The following is a 21,158-nucleotide window of genomic DNA, read 5'->3' on the forward strand; positions in this document are numbered from 1 at the left end:
CCTTCCAAAACCGTTAATCTTCCTGGACAGATGGTTAATATCTTCTGCCCACCACAAATGTGAAGAAGAAAGTCCAGAGGGTGCCTGAATATCCATCTGTACAAGCAGTACTCCGGTGTTCCCCTCACAGATGCATTAAGCCTTAGGTAGGTCATTCGCAGCCACATAGTATGCTTTTTGTTGTTTTTTGTTTGTTTTATTGCAGGGTTTCTCAACCCATGAGTAGGGACTCAAAATTATGTCGTCGGAATGTTTCAAAGGGTCATGTGGCAGCTTCTGTGGTTCCCGTCGTACAGGGCTGGTTGGGCTCACCTCCCTGCTCTAGGCACTGCAACCTCTGGGTTCCCAGTGCCACTCAGGTTTGGCCCAGCTGTCATGACGGAAGACTGATTAGGCCAAATTTGAGTGAATTGTACTGCAATCACATGAGCCAGGTCACAATGCAACTCATACAAATTTGGTTCAGCTGGCGTCATGGGGCTAAACCTGAGCAGGACTGCAACCCTGGAGTTTGCAATGGCCAGATCGGAGAGCCACGCCCAGACAGCCCCACAGTAGCAGACGCCACTGTGGGGCAAGTGCTTGGCAGGATCCAGCCTCCCCCAGGGTTAGGATACGACCAAAACCACCCCAGGGCAGGGCCATAGCAAGAGCTGGGCGAGTGGTGCAGCTGCCCAGGGAACAAAGCTGTGAGGGCAGCTTGGGCCAGCCCTGCACAGCAGATCTCGGGGGAGGTGTACCACCTCTATCCCAACTCACCTCAGTGGGCTACCCAGCTTGTCTACCAGCGGGCAACCAAAAAATCTGGGAGGTGGGGGAATATGACCCCACGTGGTCCCCTCCCACATCACCTCTGGTAGGGGGTGCAAATATGCTTGCTTCCCCTGGGCACTAGAATGCCTAGTTACAGTTCTGCCCCAGGGCCTTCATTCCCAGACTATTTACTGGTTGAGAACCACTGTTTTAGTGGTACCACTGTGGACAGCTGCTACATCTTCTGTATAGTGACTAAAAGTAATGCAACTGCAAACTCCTCAGCTCAGAGACCATCCTTCTTGAGTTCTTGGAATTTTAAGTGATTTTGGGAACTGGTTCAGAAAAACAAGTGTAGCCATTATAAACTGCCTAAAACATGGTGAATAGTGTGCCTTTAGCCAGTTCTAAAGTCAGTATAGCAGAACTGGCTTTAAAATAGTTTTGAAAAGTTCCCTAGTGCAGCTACATCCTTGATGAATCTGAAAAATAGCAAGTTTTAAAGTGATTAAAGAAAATACTTTTTGTACACATAATTAAGCAGTGGAACTCATTGCCATTATATACTACTGAAGCCAATAATTTAGTAGGATTCAAAATTACACGTGCATATGAATGAGAACAGTGGTTCTCAAACTGTGGGTTAGGACCCCAAAGTGGGTTGGGACCCTATTTTAATGGGGTCACCAGGGCTGGCTTAGACTTGCTATGGCCTGGGGCTGGAGCCCGACCCCACCACCTGGGGCCAAAGCTACAGCCCAAGGGCTTCAGCCTTGGGTTTAGGACTCAGGTTACAGGCCCCGTGCCTGGGGCTGAAGTCCTTTGGCTTTGGTCCAGGGTGGTGGGGCTTTGGACCCCCCACCCGGGCGGAGTGGGCTCAGGCAGGCTCAGTGAAGTTTGAGAATCCCTGAATGAGAACATTTATAGTTACATTGCATGTGATCTTTGTATAAATGATAAACCCTCATGCTTTAGGGTGTAAACTCCCAGAGATTAGGAAGAAACTTCCCCTATGAGCAGGCTAATCCATAATTGCTCATTATGGGGCTTCTTGCATTTTCCTCTGAAGTATCTGGTACTAACCACTGTCAGAGAAGGGATACTAGGCCTTGGGTGTTATCTTGTACAGCAGTTCCTTTGTTCTTGCACACCACTAGAATAATTCTGGTTTGTTTTTTTTCGCCCCTATGGACAACTAGATTGTAGTTTCTGCAATTAGATGCAATCCTATAGAAGGGGACTAGGACTCTCTAGTTTGGAAAGGAGATTAAATGGCATAGGGGCCAGTCCCCTAGTACAGGTTTCAGAGTAGCAGCCATGTTAGTCTGTATCCGCAAAAAGAAAAGGAGGACTTGTGGCACCTTAGAGATTAACAAATTTATTTGAGCATAAGCTTTCGTAAGCTACAGCTCACTTCATCAGATGCATTCGTGGAAAACGCTGAATGCATCCAATGAAGTGAGCTGTAGCTCACAGAAGTTTATGCTCAGATAAATTTGTTAATCTCTAAGGTGCCACAATACTCCTTTTCTTTTTCCCCTAGTACAGTATTCAGCTGATTAAAGGGAAAAGACATAAAAGGTAATATGGTTTAACATATAATTAACATGTAGAAATCACTATTGCAAGACATAACTGAGGCAAATATGTTAGAGAGATTTTAAAAAAAAGCGTTAGATAGTTATGTGGTGATCCAGCTAGACTATGCTAACTGTGAGGAGAGGCAGAGGCAAACCAAGACAAAAGGAATCATTTTAAATTTTTATAATTTTATAGGGGAGAACCCCAAAATTGTACAAGGAACTTAAATAATATAGAACGTTACCAAAGACTACTTGTAATAACAAACTGTGTTACCATCTCATTAACCTTTGGGAACTTGTACATGTTATTCTTCCTTACTCTATGCAGTTAGTACCAAATACATTGTTATTAAGAAGAACAAGAGATTATTTAACAATATACAGTGTCGCTTCAGGGAAGAATCAACTTTTCCTCTCCTTGGCTGCAGGTCCAGCTCCACTCTTGCTTCCCATTGGATTGGAGTACTCTTAAATTTGGTGTTCCTGTGGCTGTATCTCTTTTCATCGAGTTTATCCACAAGCAGGGTTTCTTCACCTAGAGGGCTCTTACTTATCTATTGGGCACCTTTCAGTCCTATTCCTTCAATAGATGCTCAAACAGTCATTGCCTCTGTTAATATAATTTAGGTCCTTTGTGGGTGGGAGTCATATTTACTGTTTTCAGGATCTGTTTTCATCTAAAAATTTTTTGATCAATTCCATTTTTCACCACTTATATTTCCTTTCAGTTTTTTTCCCCCTTGATACACTCTCTCTGGTAAGTCTGTAGACTGTATTTCCTTCTACTTCCCTTCTCTAACAGTGCCTGCTCACATGCCCAGGTCTGTGTATTTTTCTGCTTCTCCTGACCTGAAACCTTTCCTATTTTCCTTCTTTCCTCGTTCTCAGTCCCCTACTTTTATTCTCTGGTTCTTTTATTTTATCACCTCACCTCCTACCCAGACTCCAGTTCACTTGCTACCTCAGCATCTAGATTCTTCTTCTCTAACAGCTTTATTTCCACTGCTCCCCCACTACCCCTCTGGGTGGATTCTGAGCCCCTTCCTCAGCTTTTGCTGCCCTCTCATTTGCTGTCTCCCCAGGACAGCATTCTGTGCTGCAGCGTTGCAGGTGCTAGTACTAGAGTGAGGGTTACTACATTTATGTGTAAAGCCTCCGCAATGACCCAGGCGAAATGTCAGGACCTGTTAATCATCATGCTTCAGGTCATAAACTGAGAGCTGGAGTTGAAGAAGATTTCCCTGTGACTATAATACCATGTAATTAGGGACATTAAAGGGGTTTTATTTCCTTTCTCTGGAGAGTCTGACATTGGCCATTGTCGGAGGCAAGATAACTGACTAGACATGGTCTAAGCCAATGTGGCAGGAGGCAAAATACAGAAATAGATGGACTACATCTGATTCATTGTGGGAAATCCTAACTTCCAAAGAACAGTGAGCAATGGACTGGGGAGATGGAGGTTTAGATTGGTGGGGTACAGCTTTCTGACAAATCTGTTCTCTCCTCTCAAGGTGAGATGGCAGGTGCTGGAGAGCGCAAGGGGAAGAAGGATGACAACGGCATTGGCACAGCCATCGATTTTGTGCTATCCAATGCCCGGCTCGTGTTGGGTGTGGGCGGAGCTGCCATGCTGGGCATTGCCACTCTGGCTGTCAAACGAGTAAGTGTGAGGAGGGGAAGTCTGAGGGGAAGGAAGATGTGCTTGTGTGGAGGAGGGGCATGGAACATTAGAACGGAGATAGTGAAGGTAACAAGGTGAGGGGTAGAGAGATGAACACTGAGGAATGTGGGGATGGGAAGGACCCAATGAAGGGCTATGGGCTGGTTGCTTCCTAATGGATGGGGCACTTAACAAACGTAACTTCTTGCGTCCCTGTGATGCCATTTCAGATGTATGACCGGGCAATCAGTGCTCCCAGCAGCCCCACCCGCTTGAGTCAGTCAGGAAAGAGAAGCTGGGAGGAGCCAAACTGGCTGGGGTCCTCATCACGTTTACTGAACCAGGATATGAAGACAAACCTAAGCCGTTCCCTACAGACCCTCCCCACTGACCCTTCAGCTTTAGACGCAGGTAATAAGCAGTGTGATACCTTCAACATTATAGCAGCTGCCCTTTCAATCCTGTTACCCCCTCTCCAGGTAAAATTGAGATCTTTAACCAACCTCTAAGGATCACCAGTTTTTAATGTAGAATCTGCAAAATAATAACTTGGCACAGAAGTTTACCTGGTGTCCAAATCTGTTTCCGCAAGCAGGCCAACTCCAGGATGGCTTTGGCATTTGCTACTGAGGGAGCAGCAAGAAGCTTAATGACCAAGGCATCTAAGTCAAGAGCTGAATTATGTCATCTGAAGTCATTAAATGGGCTCTGTCATCCCCCAAAGGTGCGGTAGTTCTCTAGGAGCTGAATAAAGGCATTACAGCAGCTCTTAAAATTATCTCCTTGAATACTGCCTGAGGAAGGGGTACATTATTTCCCCTGGTGCTGGGAGGGCTGCTTCAACCAGAGAGAAGTGCTTCAGTATGAAGAGGTGTTGTATCAATGAGATCTGAGAAGGTATCTGTTCAGGTCTAGCTGTCAGATGGAAGGTCTGGGAGAGAGATCCTTGGGAAATCTTCTCTCTTTCCCAAGAAACAATACAAGCCCTTGACCTGCAGCGTCTCTTAGGTCTTCCTGCTTACCCACCTGCTCTGGCCTGCCTCCTGATCTATGATGGTAATACAGCCCCGGCAGACATACCACCTTAAATTACTGTAACTGCATCAGATCTCACAAGCTAAACTGCATTGGGCTTAGTCAGTACATTGTAGGAGCCCTTCAGGAAAAACTCAGGTGCTGGTGATTCAGGGAGGTGTACTCTGTCCGTTCATTGTTCCTGCATCATGTTAGAGGCACTTGTGCTGCAAGGGCTGCTGTCTTTTGGATAAAATTTAACCGGCGCTGCCCACTTACAGTCATCAACATAATTTCTTTTTTGCAAGATATGGGGTGTTAGTCTCATTGTCCTGGTTAAATTCCAACTCAGGGAACTTACTGTCTGCCCACCTAATTCCTTTAGTAGTCATTGTTGAAATTATTCACAACTTTCTCCTACTATGATACTCATAATAAAGCCTGCAAAATGACTGCTAAATTCCATCCTGGAGGGGGCTGCACTTCAGCGCCACCAAGTTATTTCTGTCAAACGTTTAGCAATGAAATGTTGGGGATTATGGGATTTCTCTCTCTTGCCTGGCAGATGCGTTCCTACCTGCAAAGCCCAAACCGTCTGCCAAGAGGAGCCAAGTAGAATTGAAGAAGTCGCACCTCCGCCTGTCCCTGCAAGAAAAACTCTTTGCCTACTACCGGAGGAAAGTGGCTATCCCTGCAGAAGAGCAGGCCCGGGCCAAGCAGGCAGCTGTAGATATCTGCGCTGAACTGCGTAGCTTCCTACGTGCCAAGCTGCCAGACATGCCCCTGCGTGACATGTACCTCAGTGGCAGCCTGTACGATGATCTGCAGGTAACTCATTGGAGTGTGGTAGCCATTATGCTGCAGGGTGACTGGGTAGAGGTATTTCAGGCTTGCCTGCTGGCTGTGCTGCTTCAGTACAGCATTCCTGTTTAAAAAGCCTTCCGATGCCGCATTTCCTGGTAATATATTTGCCTGTCTGTTTTTGCAAAACAGACAGGCAGTTCTGGCTGTGTCTGTAGAACATCTGCCCTTTACTGCCTTCATTTTTTCCTGTCTGACTGTCCCAGTTCCTTCTTTCTCTGCCCCCTTTGTATTTTCCTGCTCTGCCTCTGCCACATCTCCATTTTTCTCTATCCTTCCCCACAGCACTTGCCTTGCACGTCCTCCTCCAAATGTGTTGCTTCCCTCGGAACTCTTGTATATTCCTGTAAGCCTTTCCTACTTTTTTGTGTTTGTTTTGTTAACACATGGCAGAGTTGAACTGGAGAGCAAGCTCTGTTGTAGATCACTTTGATGCAAAAATGGCTACAGGCTACAGTGAGTGAGTCACTTCTGAGGCAGCACTGAATCGATGCTCCTGGATGGAGTGCTGCATGTCGGATGCAACTTAAATCTGAGGTTTTAATCACATATGATCATTAAAGATCCCAGCACACCTTAAGAGAATGGGAGATTGACTGTAGCACCTGCGCCAGATTCTATTGTGGGATGATTCAGATTTGACAACTTAAGCTCTCCCTGCAGTTTGTCAGTTATTCTCCAGTTGGTGTCCCAAACTGTTGTGTAATGTTGCTGTATGCTGAAACAACTGCCACATCATACCCAAGAGGTGGATTCAATGTAGTGGTATGTGAAACAATCCGTTTTGTAGTTGGTATATCCATTTGAGTTCATAAGGTGCATAAAGATCTTTCAGGCAAACGCTGAATAAATACCAAATTTCAATATGCCCTGCAGTTTTCCCCTGGATTATGAAGAATGATCCCTCTGCATGTTTCCTGATGAAAGGAAGGCAGAGAGTCCCACTTAGAAAGAGCCTCTTGGATTCCCATTTGAAGGAAGATGTGTGGTGAGCAGATAGGTAGCTTTATCCCAGCAGGTTCAACTGTTATCTCTCGCCCTTTTTTCCCCTCTTCTGACAGGTAGTGACAGCTGATCACATTCAGCTCATTGTGCCTCTGGTCTTGGAGCAGAACCTGTGGTCATGCATTCCAGGTGAGGACACCATCATGAACATCCCTGGCTTCTGCCTGGTACGTCGGGAAAACCCAGAATACTTCCCCCGTGGGAGCAGCTACTGGGACCGCTGTGTGGTGGGGGGCTACCTCTCCCCCAAGGCTGTGGCAGACACCTTTGAGAAAGTAGTAGCAGGCTCCATCAATTGGCCAGCCATTGGGTCTCTACTGGACTATGTGATCCGTCCGGCAGCGCCCCCAGAGACCCTGACATTGGAAGTCCAGTATGAGCCAGAGCGGCACCTTCTTATTGACTTCCTACCATCCCTGGCACTGGGTGACACCAACCTGGTGGCCAAACCCCACCGATTGGCCCAGTATGACAATCTGTGGCGACTGAGCTTGCGGCCAGCGGAGACAGCTCGCTTGCGGGCCCTGGACCAAGGCGATTCTGGCTGCCGTTGCTTGTGCCTCAAGATTCTCAAAGCTGTGTGCAAGTCAAACCCAGCACTGGGCCGCCTCACTGCCAGCCAGCTCACCAATGTCATCCTGCACCTGGCCCAAGAGGAGTCTGACTGGTCCCAAGATGTGCTAGCTGACCGCTTCCTGCAGGCACTGAAGGGCCTGATTGGCTACTTGGAGGCTGGTGTCTTACCCAGTGCTCTGAATCCCAAGGTGAACTTGTTTTCAGAGCTCACCCCTGAAGAAGTGGATGAGTTGGGCTACACCCTCTACAGCTCCCTCTCAGAGCCACAGGTCTTGCTGCAGACGTAATGGGACTTTACATGGGAGAATGATGTTGGGGTTGTCTGGCCAAGATGGACTTTGTTTGACTCTTACTAAATGTTACCGCACCCCTCCCCCCCTCTACCCCCCCAAAACAAAACAAAACAAACCCCACAACCTTTTTCTTTAGGCCATCCATACTTCCTGCTGTGAAGTTGGTGCTCCCGCTGGATTTCTTGGTGCTACTGGTCCAGTTCCACTGTTCTCTGTCCCAGCTGTTATCTATTGACTGGGGGGATGGAGGGGAATCACTGAGCAGTGTTTGTTCTTAAGGCCTGCTGCAGGTGTTCCAACCTTCTACCAAAACACTGTGCCCTCTTTTCCCTATGCTAATTGCTGCAGGGAGTGAACCCCTTCACTTCCTTGTTAGAGTGGGTGGAACTGGGCCAGTGAATCCAGTGTCAATTTGAGCAAACTTATTGTTGACATCTAGTATTTTTTTCCACTGTCTGACTTCCCCCCCGTCATGTGTTTCCTTCTGTTTCACATACCTTATTGTTTTCCTTTCCTCTCTCTCCCACTCAGACCCAGAAGTGCATAGCAGCCCAACTGGGATTTTTTAATAGGACTATGTATAGCAGTGATTGTATTACAGAGTGAACTCTGCATGATGATTGTACAGGCAGTATTTAGGGGTGTAAGGCTTGCAGGAGAAATATGCACATGGCTGACGTTTCTGCCAGTGTGGAGTCCAACAGCAGTCTCATCCTTGGTATGTTGGGTGTATGTGATCAGTCAAAGGTGCACCACCACTTCAAGTATGTGCTGGTCCCACTGAACCTGGGAAGAAACCGTTTGCATGTACATCCCGCCCTCATGAGGCTGAGGAGGGAGTGGGGTTTGCCATTCCTGGCTAGCAAGATCCATTGGGTGTTCCTGGTGGAATTGCCTTAGAAATCAAGAATAGTCAAGGTGGGACCTCAGATGTGCAGAGTAAGAGGCCGAATATAGGGCCTATTTTCTAAGTTTCCCTCTTATAGCATCTCTCTCATGCCATTGTGGTTTTTTACTCTCAGTAATAAGTGGAAGCAGGTTTATACAACAGAAGGGTTTGCAATAGACACACATGGATCAGATTGTCATCTGGTGTAAATTGGTGAAGATGCACTGAAGTTGATGAAGCCACACTGAATTACACCAGCTGAGGATCTGGCCCATACATACTAAGTGCAGTATTAGTGCCTAGTAGCCATCTAGGAATGAGTTACTGGGAACAGGAGATGAAGGGTATGTATCTCTGTTTTGAGAGGAGGGGAAGGAAGGGGAGAGCTGAGGTAGATCTCCCCTTCTGTGTTCCCACAGGTTAAACTTGTACTGTTTGCAGTGTAAAGTCATTGGGACAGTGGGGCACATAATTCACATGTCCTCTGTTTGGTCTTGCTGTGGGTGGATTTCTGCAGTATTTCAACTTCCACTGCCATTTTGTGCTGTTCTTTCTCTGCTGTCCTTCCCTGCCTGCCTCCAGATGATTATACAGCTTTGAGGGAGTGGCCAGGCACACAGCTATATCTCCTGCATTGCAGGCATGGAGCACCTATCTGCTTGGGACTACACAGCTTCGTTCCTGCTGCCACCCTCTGACAATGGTGGGGCTCTGTCTGTCTTGAATGACAAGTACTACTATTCTGTGTGCGTGCAGTTTTGGAGTTGTCTCCTTTTCCTATTTTTAATACCCAGCCTTTCTATTTAAAAGCAACACAAAAGCTGAGGAGATGAATTGCAATTTTGGAGACTCAGGAGAAGAGATCTGAGACCTTATTTTATTTCCCTCTTAAAGGTGGTGCAGGGACTTGTGATGTAAATCTCAGGGGTGGAGTCCCAGCAGAGAGACTTAGGCCATATTTTCTAATTAAAGACGGTGCTGGTAAGATGATTCCTAGGGATGTGCATTTATCCTAGGACAGGTTTTCTCAGGCAGTCAGTCCAGTCTAACCAGTTTGTCCGACAGTATTCAGTGATAAATGCAATGTTACATTTTAAATTTTTAACCCCTAGACGACTGCTACTTTCTAGGCTGCTAGCCAAAAGCTCGGAAAGCTGTGTGTTATATAAAATCTGTAGTCTCCAAAGAGTTAACAAATTGACTTTGTGTTATTTTATTTTTAACTTTTGCAGCAGTCAGTGTTGGGTGTGGTGTTGGTTGTTTCTCGCTCATGTTCGTGGAGTTTACCCCTTTTCCTTTCTTGTTCTCGCTGTCCTTCCAGTATCAGTCTTCCTGCCATGAACACAAACAGGTGAGACTTTGAGTCCCTTGGAGGACTGAGAAACTCACCCTCCCTCTAGTTACTTTAAGGTCAACAAAGCTATTAAAATATCTGGGGATGGATGGATTCCCTCTGTGCATTCATCTCTGCAGTGTTCTCACCCCCCTCACTTGGTGCCGACTCCAATACAATGGCCTTGACATAATTGAGTAATAGCATGGTCAGGAATTATCAAAACCCTACAAAAAAGGGTGAGACAAGAATAGGGGGAAACCAGTGTCTGGTTTGGCTTTGGAAATCTTCCCTGTTCTTGTCAAATCCCTATCTTTATATAGACACTGTAAGCGAGCCCTTTGTTTCTTTCTGGCAACCTAATGATTAATGTTTTTATGACAATTTCTTGTTGCTCCAAAGTTGAATTTATGTATCAAATGGAGATTGAAGCTGTCTTTCTTTTTCTCTCTCCTGCAAGACTTTGTTCCATTTCACTTCAGTCACTTTCATCACTTCATCTGTTCAATTCTGAAATGTAAAACTTTTTCCCCACTGATCTAGTTGCAAGGATGTGGCCTCAGCTTGGTTCCTAGGGAGCCAGGTGCTCTCATCGTGCAGGCAGCTACCACAACTGACAACAATCGCCCCATTGTTGGCAGTCTCAGCATAGGCCAAAGATATAATGGGTCACAGAGCTTGAGTTGACCATGTGCTCCACAGAGAGTAGTTAGATCAGGTCAGGGCTGAGGCATGAAGGATGTGGGGGAAGAGGGGGAGGCCAGTGTGCTGGAAGTTGACACTCATCTGCATCCATTTGTAAGAGTTGTCAAGCTGGCATCTATCAGTGTTAAAATTCAGTAAAAAATCTAGTTGTATTGAGAGGAGAGTAATAGCCAGGAGCGCTTCTGAGACTTACCCATTCATGGGCTACTTTCTATATGAAATTAAAATACAGAACAAGGATGCCCAGAATAAAATGTGAATATTGCAGCTCATGGCTACTTCCCCAGTTCAAGGAAGGAAGGGCAGCCCATGGAGACAAATGATTGTAACAGGATCAGAACCCAAGTCTGTTGTTCTGCACTCTTGGCTCTGGGAATGCCTTGGTGTGTGTTGCTATTGCTGGGGTCACATATAAGATTCTTTGTGTTCCCTGTAACTTCAGCGTGAGGACCAACTAGCTCAACTGCAGGTTTTTACTGCCATTGAGCTCAATCGTTAAATCTTTTAAGTTATTTGAAGATTTTTAAAATTAAAAGCAATTATGTAAAAAGACTGCCCTTTGCCTCTTGGCAACCTGCTGGTGTGGCCCCTGGTGTCACAGAGCCTGGGTGCCCATGTTATGAAGTGGGCGGTTGATATGCCCCCATATCTCCCAGGCTGTGATATTGTGGATTGGAAGGGGGAAGGACTAGTGCATGATCTGTGACAGAGTGTGTGGAAATACTGAAATAAAATAACTTTCCACAGAATGTTGGCTATCTCTGATACATGTGTAGCCAATGTCTTGCCTCCTTTCTCTGTTCATTCCCAGTGCCAGGGCAGGGGAAGACTTGCCTGAAGCACCCATTTTATAGACAATAGTTATTATAAAATCTAGCATTTCTCTAGCACTTGCCTTGAAGGGTCTTAATGTGGTTAAGATAAGGGTCTCTTGCCCCTCACTGATTTGCAGTTCCACCTGCCACTCTTCTATCTCAGAATGTCAGCCATCTGCAAACACAAGAACATCTGACACAAGAACTTGGGGTCACCAAATGAAATGAATAGGCAGCAGGTTTAAAACAAACAAAAGGAAGTATTTCTTCACACAATGCACAGTCAACCTGTGGAACTCTTTGCCAGAGGATGTTGTGAAGGCCAAGATTATAACAGGGTTCAAAAAAGAACTGGACAAATTCATAGAGGATAGGTCCATCAATGGCTATTAGCCAGGATGGGCAGGGATGGTGTCCCTAGCCTCTGTTTGCCAGAAGCTGGGAATGGGCAACAGGGGATGGATCATTGATGATTACCTGTTCTGTTCATTCCCTCTGAAGTACCTGGCATTGGCCACTGTCAGAAGACAGGACACTGGGCTAGATGGACCTTTGGTCTGACCCAGTATGGGCGTTCTTATGTTCAATTGGCCATGAGAGAGCAATGATCAATGCATTGCAACGTTATTGCCCCTGGCAGCCTGCATACATGAGTCAACTGAGAAGGACTCCTCCTTAGGGAGTCATGTCTCCTCCAGTTTCTCTGAAGTGGCAGTGAAAGCTCATGCCCCTGCATGGGCACATCTGCTTCTGTTTAATGTGGTTTCACGTGCTTCAAGGGCTTTCTCTCTTTTGATCTTAACTTTCCAGTTCTGACATGCACCCTTCCTCACTGACTTCTTTCTCTCTACATGCCACTTCTCTCGTATTCTTCCCCCTGCCAGATGCAATCTAGCTAAGGGTCATGCTGGCACAGTAGGGAAGACCTCTTGCCACTGACTCATGTGACTATTGGAGTGTTGGACATGAAAAGATGCCATCTTTTGACAGATTATACCAATCTCCCATCAACCTAATTCTGGGACCCTGCAGCAAGGTACAGAAACTGCTCCATAAGCTTCACACCTCATTAGAGGCACCTGTGATTAAGAGCTTAGTTTTCTTGAGGGAAAGGAATACTAGTTTTTTTTTTATGGTTAGTAGGTTTTTTTTTAAACAGATATTAAAAAGGGAGTTGCAATTGTAAAGGTTTCCCAGTTTGCTTGGGTTTCTTGGCAGCCTAGTTTCAGTGAACGAAAGAGAATGAGCAAGAGCAAGCCTTCATTTGGGGCTGCCTGGTGCTTTTATAGAAGCAGTTTGTTTGTGCAGCCTGCCCCAATGAAGTCTGCTTCTGATGTGACGCTCAAGCACACTGGCCTTGAAAGCGTGAAGCTTGCCACATTTTTGGAATTTAACATCTAGCATCCTGGCATAACAGCTGTCCCAGCATTTTTTGTAGTAATTGGCTGCAGTAGCTGGGAGAAAGTCTCTAGCTCAGGTTCTGCTGAGCTGGTGCAGTCTACAATGACTTCTTCCCAGCCTGGACAGGAAGTCACGAGCATCATCGTTACACCAATTGAACCACTCCTCCAACTCATCCCACAATGCAGTGCTTTGTATTTGGTAATTGCCCACAAGCCCTGCTTTTTTGGGACTGGGCACCAGAGGATGATTGCTTTCAGAATCTCTGACTGCACTGCTTCAGCGGTTGTAACATGGATGTGGATGTGCTAGCTGCACTGTTGGAAGGATAAGAGATGGAATCAGTTCATGCAATCCAGTGTCCCAGCAACAGTTTCCTTGCTGAGTGTAGGAAAGGCAATTGTGTCCCTGCCCTCATCCCCAGGAAAGAATTTTCTATAGTATCTGGCTGGTGAATCTTGCCCCTATGCTCAGGGTTTAGCTGATCGCCATATTTGGGGTCGGGAAGGAATTTTCCTCCAGGGCAGATTGGAAGAGGCCCTGGAGGTTTTTCGCCTTCCTCTGTAGCATGGGGCACAGGTCAGTTGCTGGAGGATTCTCTGCTCCTTGAAGTCTTTAAACCACGATTTGAGGACTTCAGTAGCTCAGACATAGGTGAGAGGTTTTTCACAGGAGTGGGTGGGTGAAGTTCTGTGGCCTGCGTTGTGCAGGGGGTCAGACTGGCTGATCATAGTGGTCCCTTCTGACCTTAGTATCTATGAATGTGCTGGACTTGCTTCATAAGCAGTGTGAGACATTGCCTTCCACACTTTCCCAAGCAGTAAGTCAGTCCCCAGAAAGGTGAACTGCTCAAAGCGAGATGCTCGCTCTCTCTGTGATCGCTCAATATATTGCAAAGATTAAAAAACAGTTGCCAACAACTGGCTCAGATCAGTTAGTATTACACTCTCTGATTGGTGGGATACATTCTCTTTGGCTATACACCCAATCAAAAAAAATCAGAGTGTGTGTGTCTTTTCAGATTCCCCAAACTTACCAGAATTGAGCTCTGGTGAATCTCCAGGAGAAAATGTCAAAGCCAGGGGTCTTCCATCAGAAATGACTTGCAGCTTGCCCCCTGGAGTTCAGCCTTGAAGACAACTTCATGGTGGGAAGAAGCTGCTGCTGCTGCAGTGGAGCATAGAATGAGTGGGCCACTGAGAGTTTTGTGGATAATAAACACCTTGAATCACACCCCAAAATGGGCAAGTTGCTAGTGCAGAATACGGAGCAAAGGAGCTGGGTTCATCATACTGGGCTGCCCTATTTAAGAGGCGAGTAGCTATTTTTTGTACTAGTTCAAGCTTCCGCATGCTCAAGTAGAGTCTTGAGAGTTTAACTGGCTTAATGGTTTAATGATTTAAATTTTGCTTTTGAATTGCTTAGACGCAAGTGGTACGAACTGTGCTTTCAACGACTACACCAGGATAAATGACCTGCAGCATGGCTGTGGCTGGCCTGAGTCAGCTGAGTTGGACTCATGGGACTCAGGCTGCAGGGCTAAAAATTGCTGTGTAGATGTTCAGGCTCAGGCTGAAGCCTGGGCTCAGGGACCCTCCCCCAAATGTCCACACAGCAATTTTTCAATCCGGAGCCCGAGACCCACAAGCCCATGTCAGCTGACCCAGGCCAGCCACAGGCTTTTGTAATCCCTGTGTAGACATACCCTAAATCAATTAGGAGGATATGTGGAGTGGAGGAATCGGACACAGAGTATTTCAGTTTCAGGTCTTAGATTCCAGTTTAGCTCAGTTGTGCTGGAAGATTATTACTATTGGAAACTTTGAGTATCTATGTGAAATTGTTATACCAATAAAATAAAAACCAGCAGGATCTTTTTAAAGGGGAAAAGGCAAAATGCCACATTTATTGTGACTACAGAAAGAATCATAGTAAGCAGTTAGTTATAGCTTTAACATTCCATTCAATTTCATATTTATTCACACATTCATTCATACACACACAGGTTCTGCAAGGTAGTTATCATAGTTATCAGCTTTAGAGTTGTTCATGCCAAGCCACTGGCCAGGTGGCCTGGACATGAGGAGGGAACAGGGCCTTGTCAGATGCTCGTCTGATGCTCCTGGAGGTTGGTTTGCAGAATCAGACCTCAAAGTTCTCACCTTCTAGAGTCCATTTTTATAGGAATTTCTTCCTATGCCAGTCTATTGGAATTGCTTCATCATGCTGTTGCTGAATCAGTCAGCAGATGGCACATTCCTGATGGCTCTGTGCTGCCAGATGTTATCTTGTTCTTTGGTTCTCCCATCCTTGAGACTGTTGGGTGGATTCCAGTCTGCCCTCTGGGGGTCCTCTGGTTATTTCCACTTGACGCCTTCTTCAGGTGATGGACACTGGATTCTTAGACTGGCACTTCCATGATCATTCAGTTATTATCCACACCAAGCATCCATCCACATACATCCTCTATCTCTGTTTTAATCACAATTGATAACAAAGCGAGATGAATACAACAAAAGGGCGGGGAGTCTCTGGGTGCTGTTTCTGTTGTTACAGAGTATTACTTTGAGTCTCTCTCTCTGTGTGTAGTTGTTGTTACAAAGAATTGCTTTGAGAACAGACTCTGTCTTAGAATGTACTAACACAATAGCAGCTTGCAAGTTTCACACAGAGAGGGAGAGAAACAGCACCAAAAACCAAGAGACCTCTTAATTAGTAATACCCTGGAATTTAAACTATGGGGAATCAAACTCATTTGTGATTTTAATACAGAACTTCTTTAATATGATTCAACATAATGAATTGTTGGGTATCTCAATCCCATTCCTGCTGGGATCTTTGCTCACATTACAAAAACCACATCATTGACACTACCAGACATTGCTGACAGTCTCACGGGAGAGGCCAAGGACTGAATGGGCCATGAAGACTGGACTCTCATCCTTAGAGGTGGGGTTTCTCCTGTAGGAGGAACTCAGGTGGGTGGTTGTGGGAAAGAAAATTTTGGGAGAAACTGTCCGTATTCTGTAGATGATGGGCACGTAGCTATGGCCTCACAGTGAAATGGAACCAAACTTACTTTTTTAATTTTGGCTTCACCATTCTATAGCTTAGTGTTAAGCAAGAGGAGACATGTACCTGACCTATAGCGATGATGATAGCCATGTGATAAATGTTTGTTGTACACATTTGACCACCTCATTTTCCCTCTGTCTGCTAATCTCTTTCTCCAGGATTTACAAGCACATCCCCAGCCCCAAGGCAGCTACCTTTTAAAAAAAATCAGTCCACTGGAGCAGTGTTTCCTCTTGAAATATTAATCATGCTTATTTCTTAGCGTTTTTCATCAGTAGATTCCAAAGCGCTTCACACTCTTTAATGTATTCATTTTCACAACAACCCTGTGAGGTAAGGAAGAAATATTATCCCTGTTTTACAGAGGGGGAACTGAGGCAGAAATGGTATGTCAACGTTGCAATAAAAGACCTGCAGCACAGCCATGGCTGGTGCAGGTTAGCTGACTCAGGCTCCTGGGGCTAAAAATTGCAATGTAGATGTTCGGGCTCAGGCTGGAGCCTGGTCTCTGGAACCCCGAGAGGTGGGTAGGTCTCAGAGTCTGGGCTCCAGCCTGAGTGTCTATGCTGCAGTTTTGAGCCTTGAGCCCTGCGAGCCTGTCAGTTAACCCAGGCTCAGACTCGGTGCCACAGATTTTTTTATTGCAAAGTAGATGTACCTAGAGAGGCTAAATGACTTACCCAAGGTCATGGCAGAGCTGGGAATTGAACCCACGTCCTAGGCCAGTGCTCTAACCACTGAACCATCCTTCCTCTCTCAAATGGGCAATTTTCCTCCCAATATTATCCTGGCCTGTGGTGACGGGCAAGATTCAAGGATCTCAGGATGGGCAGGAAAATATTTTCAAGATCTTAAAATGTCAGGATATTACAACTAATATTTCCTGGTTTTAAAGGTCGACAGATGGGAGATTTGCGTTCTTTTCCCATGGAACCCAGCACTCAGATGTAGCTCTGAAAAGGCCCTTAAAGGCTTTTTTAGGGACCAACCATTATATTAGAGATGTTTTACTTTTACTGAAATATCTCTCAGCCCTGTTCAGCTGGGCTTATGATAATGAAGGCTCCTGACTCTAGAGCTACAGGGAGACAAGAAACAATCCCAATGACATTTTAAAATGGTCTTAGAATAGTTTTTCTAAAACATATATGGCGTATGCAGAATCAAAGCTGGCAGGATGTAAAGGTTTTATTACCATTCATCTGAGATGATCTGCAGTACTCACAAGTGACATAGCCAGAAGTGAGTTAGGTGAACATTCCAACCGTGCTAATAAAATCTTTATAATGCAACATCAATCTTTAAAAAATTTCAAAGGTTTGAAACAAATTGATGAAGTGAAGCAGTAGGGCAGTGAACATTTGGAATGGTTCTCCTTTATGTAGGAAGTGTCTAATCAGAATCAAGACTGAAAAAAATGGCTTGGTTTACAAAATTTAAACTTCTCATGCACTTAGTCCAGTGCTTAATTTGTAATGAAAGAGGTGCTGGAACTCAAGCAATTTTTGTACTTTCATAACGGATGTGACAAGCCCAGAGGTGCCAGGGCTATGAACTGCCAAGCCTAGCTGTGCCGGGGCTCAGCCCTGGCAAGCCCTGGCACAAATTAAGCACTGTCTTAATTCTTCTGAAATACTAGTGCAGAGGGCAGTTTTTAACATTTAAAATTACTCTAAAACCCAAAAGTCAGATAGACTGGTTCAGTATCACGGACCCACGTAATGAAGTATTGCTAACCTAAGTTTCCCTTTAAAATTAAATTCTAGCCATGTTCTTGATGAAGAGCCTTCAGAGTACAAATAGATTGCTGGGGCTGAAAGTGGCACAATTGGTATGGTTTTTAAAACTGTAGTTATTCATAATCCCTGTTGACTTCAGGCCAGTTTTACGCTCTTGTCTGCCACTTCATTCCCCGCCTATCAATCTTCACATCCCCTGGCACTGGTAGATTCTTCACCCCTCTGAAGGGGTGAGTAGGCCGTAGTACTCGTCCTGCTAGCCCCCTGATTTCAATGGGTCCAATTCTACAAGGTGCTGCCTGCCCGTGGCACCCATGGTGCTGAGCACCTTGCAGGATCAGGACTTACACTGGCAACAACAATACTGCCACCCCAGTGGATTAAAAAAAAAACAGACCAAGGGCACCTGAAAAAAGGTGAGAAATTAGCAACCCATGATTCCCTGGGTGTCCCATGACAATCTGCAGGAGCACACTGCCTCAAGATTTGGAATGCTTAATCACTGGCTCCTCCTTCCATTTAAATGAAGGGGGAGCAATGGCCATTAGGAGCAGCACGTCGGCACAGTTTGGTAGTAATGGCACCCTAGCCTTATATTATTGCCTTCAACCTCTTGAGGCAATAATATAACCTCTTGTTTAACCCAGGATCTAATTATTACTTCAGATGCAGGAACCACCTTCATGTTATCCGAACTACATATTTATTATTATTTTTAGGCTCCTGCTTGTTGACATTATCAATACTAACTGAGGCCCTGTGATAGGACATGGTGAAAGCAGTAAATCAGGTGGTGGTTGTAACAATACAGCATGCAGCTTAACCATGCTTTTGGACTGAAATGACACTTCAGTTAAAAACATTGAACTATACAAAATTAACAGCACATGTAAAATGGATTCAAAACTGGCTAACTGGTAGGTTGCAAAATGTAATTGTAAACAGGGAATCATCATCAAGTGGGAGTTTTTCTAGAGGTGTCCTGCAGGGATCAGTTCTTGGCCCTAGATGATTTAATATTTTTACCAATGACCTAGAAGAAAACATAAAATGATCACTGAAAAAGTTTGCAGCTGACAAAGATTGGGGGAGTGATAAATAATGCAGAGGACAGGTCACCAATGCAGAGCAATCTGGATCACTTGGTAAGCTGGGCACAAGCAGACAACATGTATTTTAATACAGTTAAATGTAAATGTACACATCTAGGAACAAAGAATGTAGGCCATCGTTACGGGATGGGGGACTCTATCCTGGGAAGCAGCAGGTTATGCTTATAAGAAGCACACAGGATCTTTTTCAGAGAAAAAGGCAATATGCCGCATTTATTGAGAATACAGCAGCACACACCCACATCCCCCCCCCCCCCAAATGATGTTTATAGTTACCAGTCCAGAGTTTGGATGAATCTAGTGGACAGCCAGATTGGTCGCAGAGGGGAGCCGGGCTCTGTCGGTTGCGATCCGATGCTCCTGGAGTTGTGGCAAGATGAACCCAAAGTCCCATGGCCAAGCACCCTGTTCTTATAGTCTTTTTTTTCTCTGTTGAAGTCTATGGATTTTGCAGTGTCAGTTTGTGACCGGTTACTCCTTAATTGGTGTTATCTTTTGATGTTAACATTCCAAAACACCTCTGAGATGGTCATTCTGTCCTGGTTTCGATTTAATCAATTGTCCTGTCTTTAGGCATGCCAGCCTCCACCTCAGAGTTGTCAATCTGCCCTTCCTCAATCATGGATGTGCGTTGATGGTTCTCTGGTGTTAAGTCTCTTCACTCCTCCTTCCTTGACCATCTGGCTATAACAATGGCCTTCACACCTTATCTTTGCCTGAGGTATACATTCCTCATTCACACAGTCTTTTACAGAGACCTTCAAAGGTATTCATTTTGGAAAGGATTATATGGTTACTTACACAACTTAGTTTGCAATGCATACAAGAAGCAAGACCTTATAGCAAATTTTTATTAAAGTTAATGTTTAAAATCAAATTTACACAAGCTAAGAGGGAAGGTACTGTACGTCTGGGGTTGGGCTTGGGTTATGGGGGATTGCAAGTATCGGTTACAAAGTTCACGAGGTACATACCACATAACTAGCATAGATACAGATTGAGGTGTGGGAGTTTTTAAAGCGTCAGTGGATAAATGGGCTCGGGTACGCCACCCATGGAATGTATTAAGAGTCCAAGCCAGTACTGGTGAAGAGAATAAGTACATGGGTGGGGTGCGTCCCTTGGTCATCAGGGAAGGAAATGGGTTATTTCCCTGGGTGGTGTTCTCGATTACTCGACCTGGTACTGTTGGTGTCCTGTGATGTGTTCCGTGTAGATGTCTCTGGACCACCTGATGGTGTCGGACACGATTAGCTGTCTCATGAGCCGGGTGTAGCGTCGACTGACTCCGCAAGCTCTCAGTACCAGCTCATTGTGGGGGTCCCATGCGCCCAGGGTGCCCACGACTAGGGTATGGATCTGGACCTCTTAGAATCTTGTCCTAAAACAAAAGGGTGACCATAATCAGTCATAAGGATTGTTCTGGTCTGTCCCTGCCTTAACATCAGTACAGTCACTGGCAGTCTGTCAGATGCATTTCTACCAGTGCCCCAGAGGGTCATTCCTTTCTGCTATTCAAAAAGGGTGGCTGGCGGGATGAAATTAAGTCATACATTACTACATTATTAAACCTGAAATACAAATATAAAATCCCACTCCTACAAGTGATCCTGAAAAAGAATTGAGGGTCATGGTAGATAGTCAGCTGAACATGAGTTCCCAGGACGCTGTGGCCAAAAAGGCTAATGGGATCCTGGGATGCATAAAGGGGAATTTTTAGTAGGAGCAGAAAGGTTATTTCACCTCTGTATTTGGCACTGGTGCGACCACAGCTGGAATACCGTGTCCAGTTCTGGTGCCCACAAGTCAAGAAGGATGTTGATAAATTGGAGAAGGTTCAGAAAAGAGCCATGAGAGTAATTATAGGATTAGAAATAGTGTTAGACTCAAGGAGCTCAATCTTGTTAGGTTAACAAAGAGAAGGTTAAGGGGTAACTTGGTTACAGCCTGTCAACACCTACATGGGGAACAAATATTTGATCATGGGCTCTTCAATCTAGCAGACAAAGGTATGATATGATCCAGTGGCAGGCAGTTGAAGCTAGACATATTTAGACTGGAAATAAGGCATGAGGGTAAGAGTGAGGGTAACTACCCACTGGAACAATTTACCGAGGGTCATGGTAGATTCTCCATCACTGGCAATTTTAAAATCAAGATTGGATTTTGTTCTAAAAGATCTGCTATAGTTCAGAAGGAATTACCTGAGGGAAGTTCTATGGCCTGCGTTGTACTGGGGGTCAGACTAGAAGATGACCACAATGGTCCCTTTTGCCCTTGTAATCTATTAACTTAATTGTTCAGGCTCGCAGGGTGTTGGTTTGTGTGATGTACCTTTTCA

The 21,158-nt window shown here is 45.2% G+C and overlaps 1 protein-coding gene across 1 annotated transcript; it reads left to right on the forward strand.

The window, feature by feature from the left end:
• Positions 1-7: 7 nt before the first annotated feature.
• MIEF1 (mitochondrial elongation factor 1) lies at positions 8-11,424 on the forward strand. Its single transcript, XM_084649058.1, has 5 exons — positions 8-146; positions 3,851-3,999; positions 4,230-4,410; positions 5,579-5,841; positions 6,936-11,424. Exons 2-5 carry the CDS (start codon positions 3,856-3,858, stop codon positions 7,740-7,742), a joined length of 1,395 nt encoding a protein of 464 aa, XP_084505184.1. The 5' UTR covers positions 8-146; positions 3,851-3,855; the 3' UTR covers positions 7,743-11,424.
• The last annotated feature ends 9,734 nt before the right edge of the window (positions 11,425-21,158 follow it).

Source organism: Lepidochelys olivacea (genome assembly GCF_965140295.1).
Source record: "Lepidochelys olivacea isolate rLepOli2 genome assembly, chromosome: 1".
Classification (NCBI taxonomy): Eukaryota; Metazoa; Chordata; order Testudines; family Cheloniidae; genus Lepidochelys; species Lepidochelys olivacea.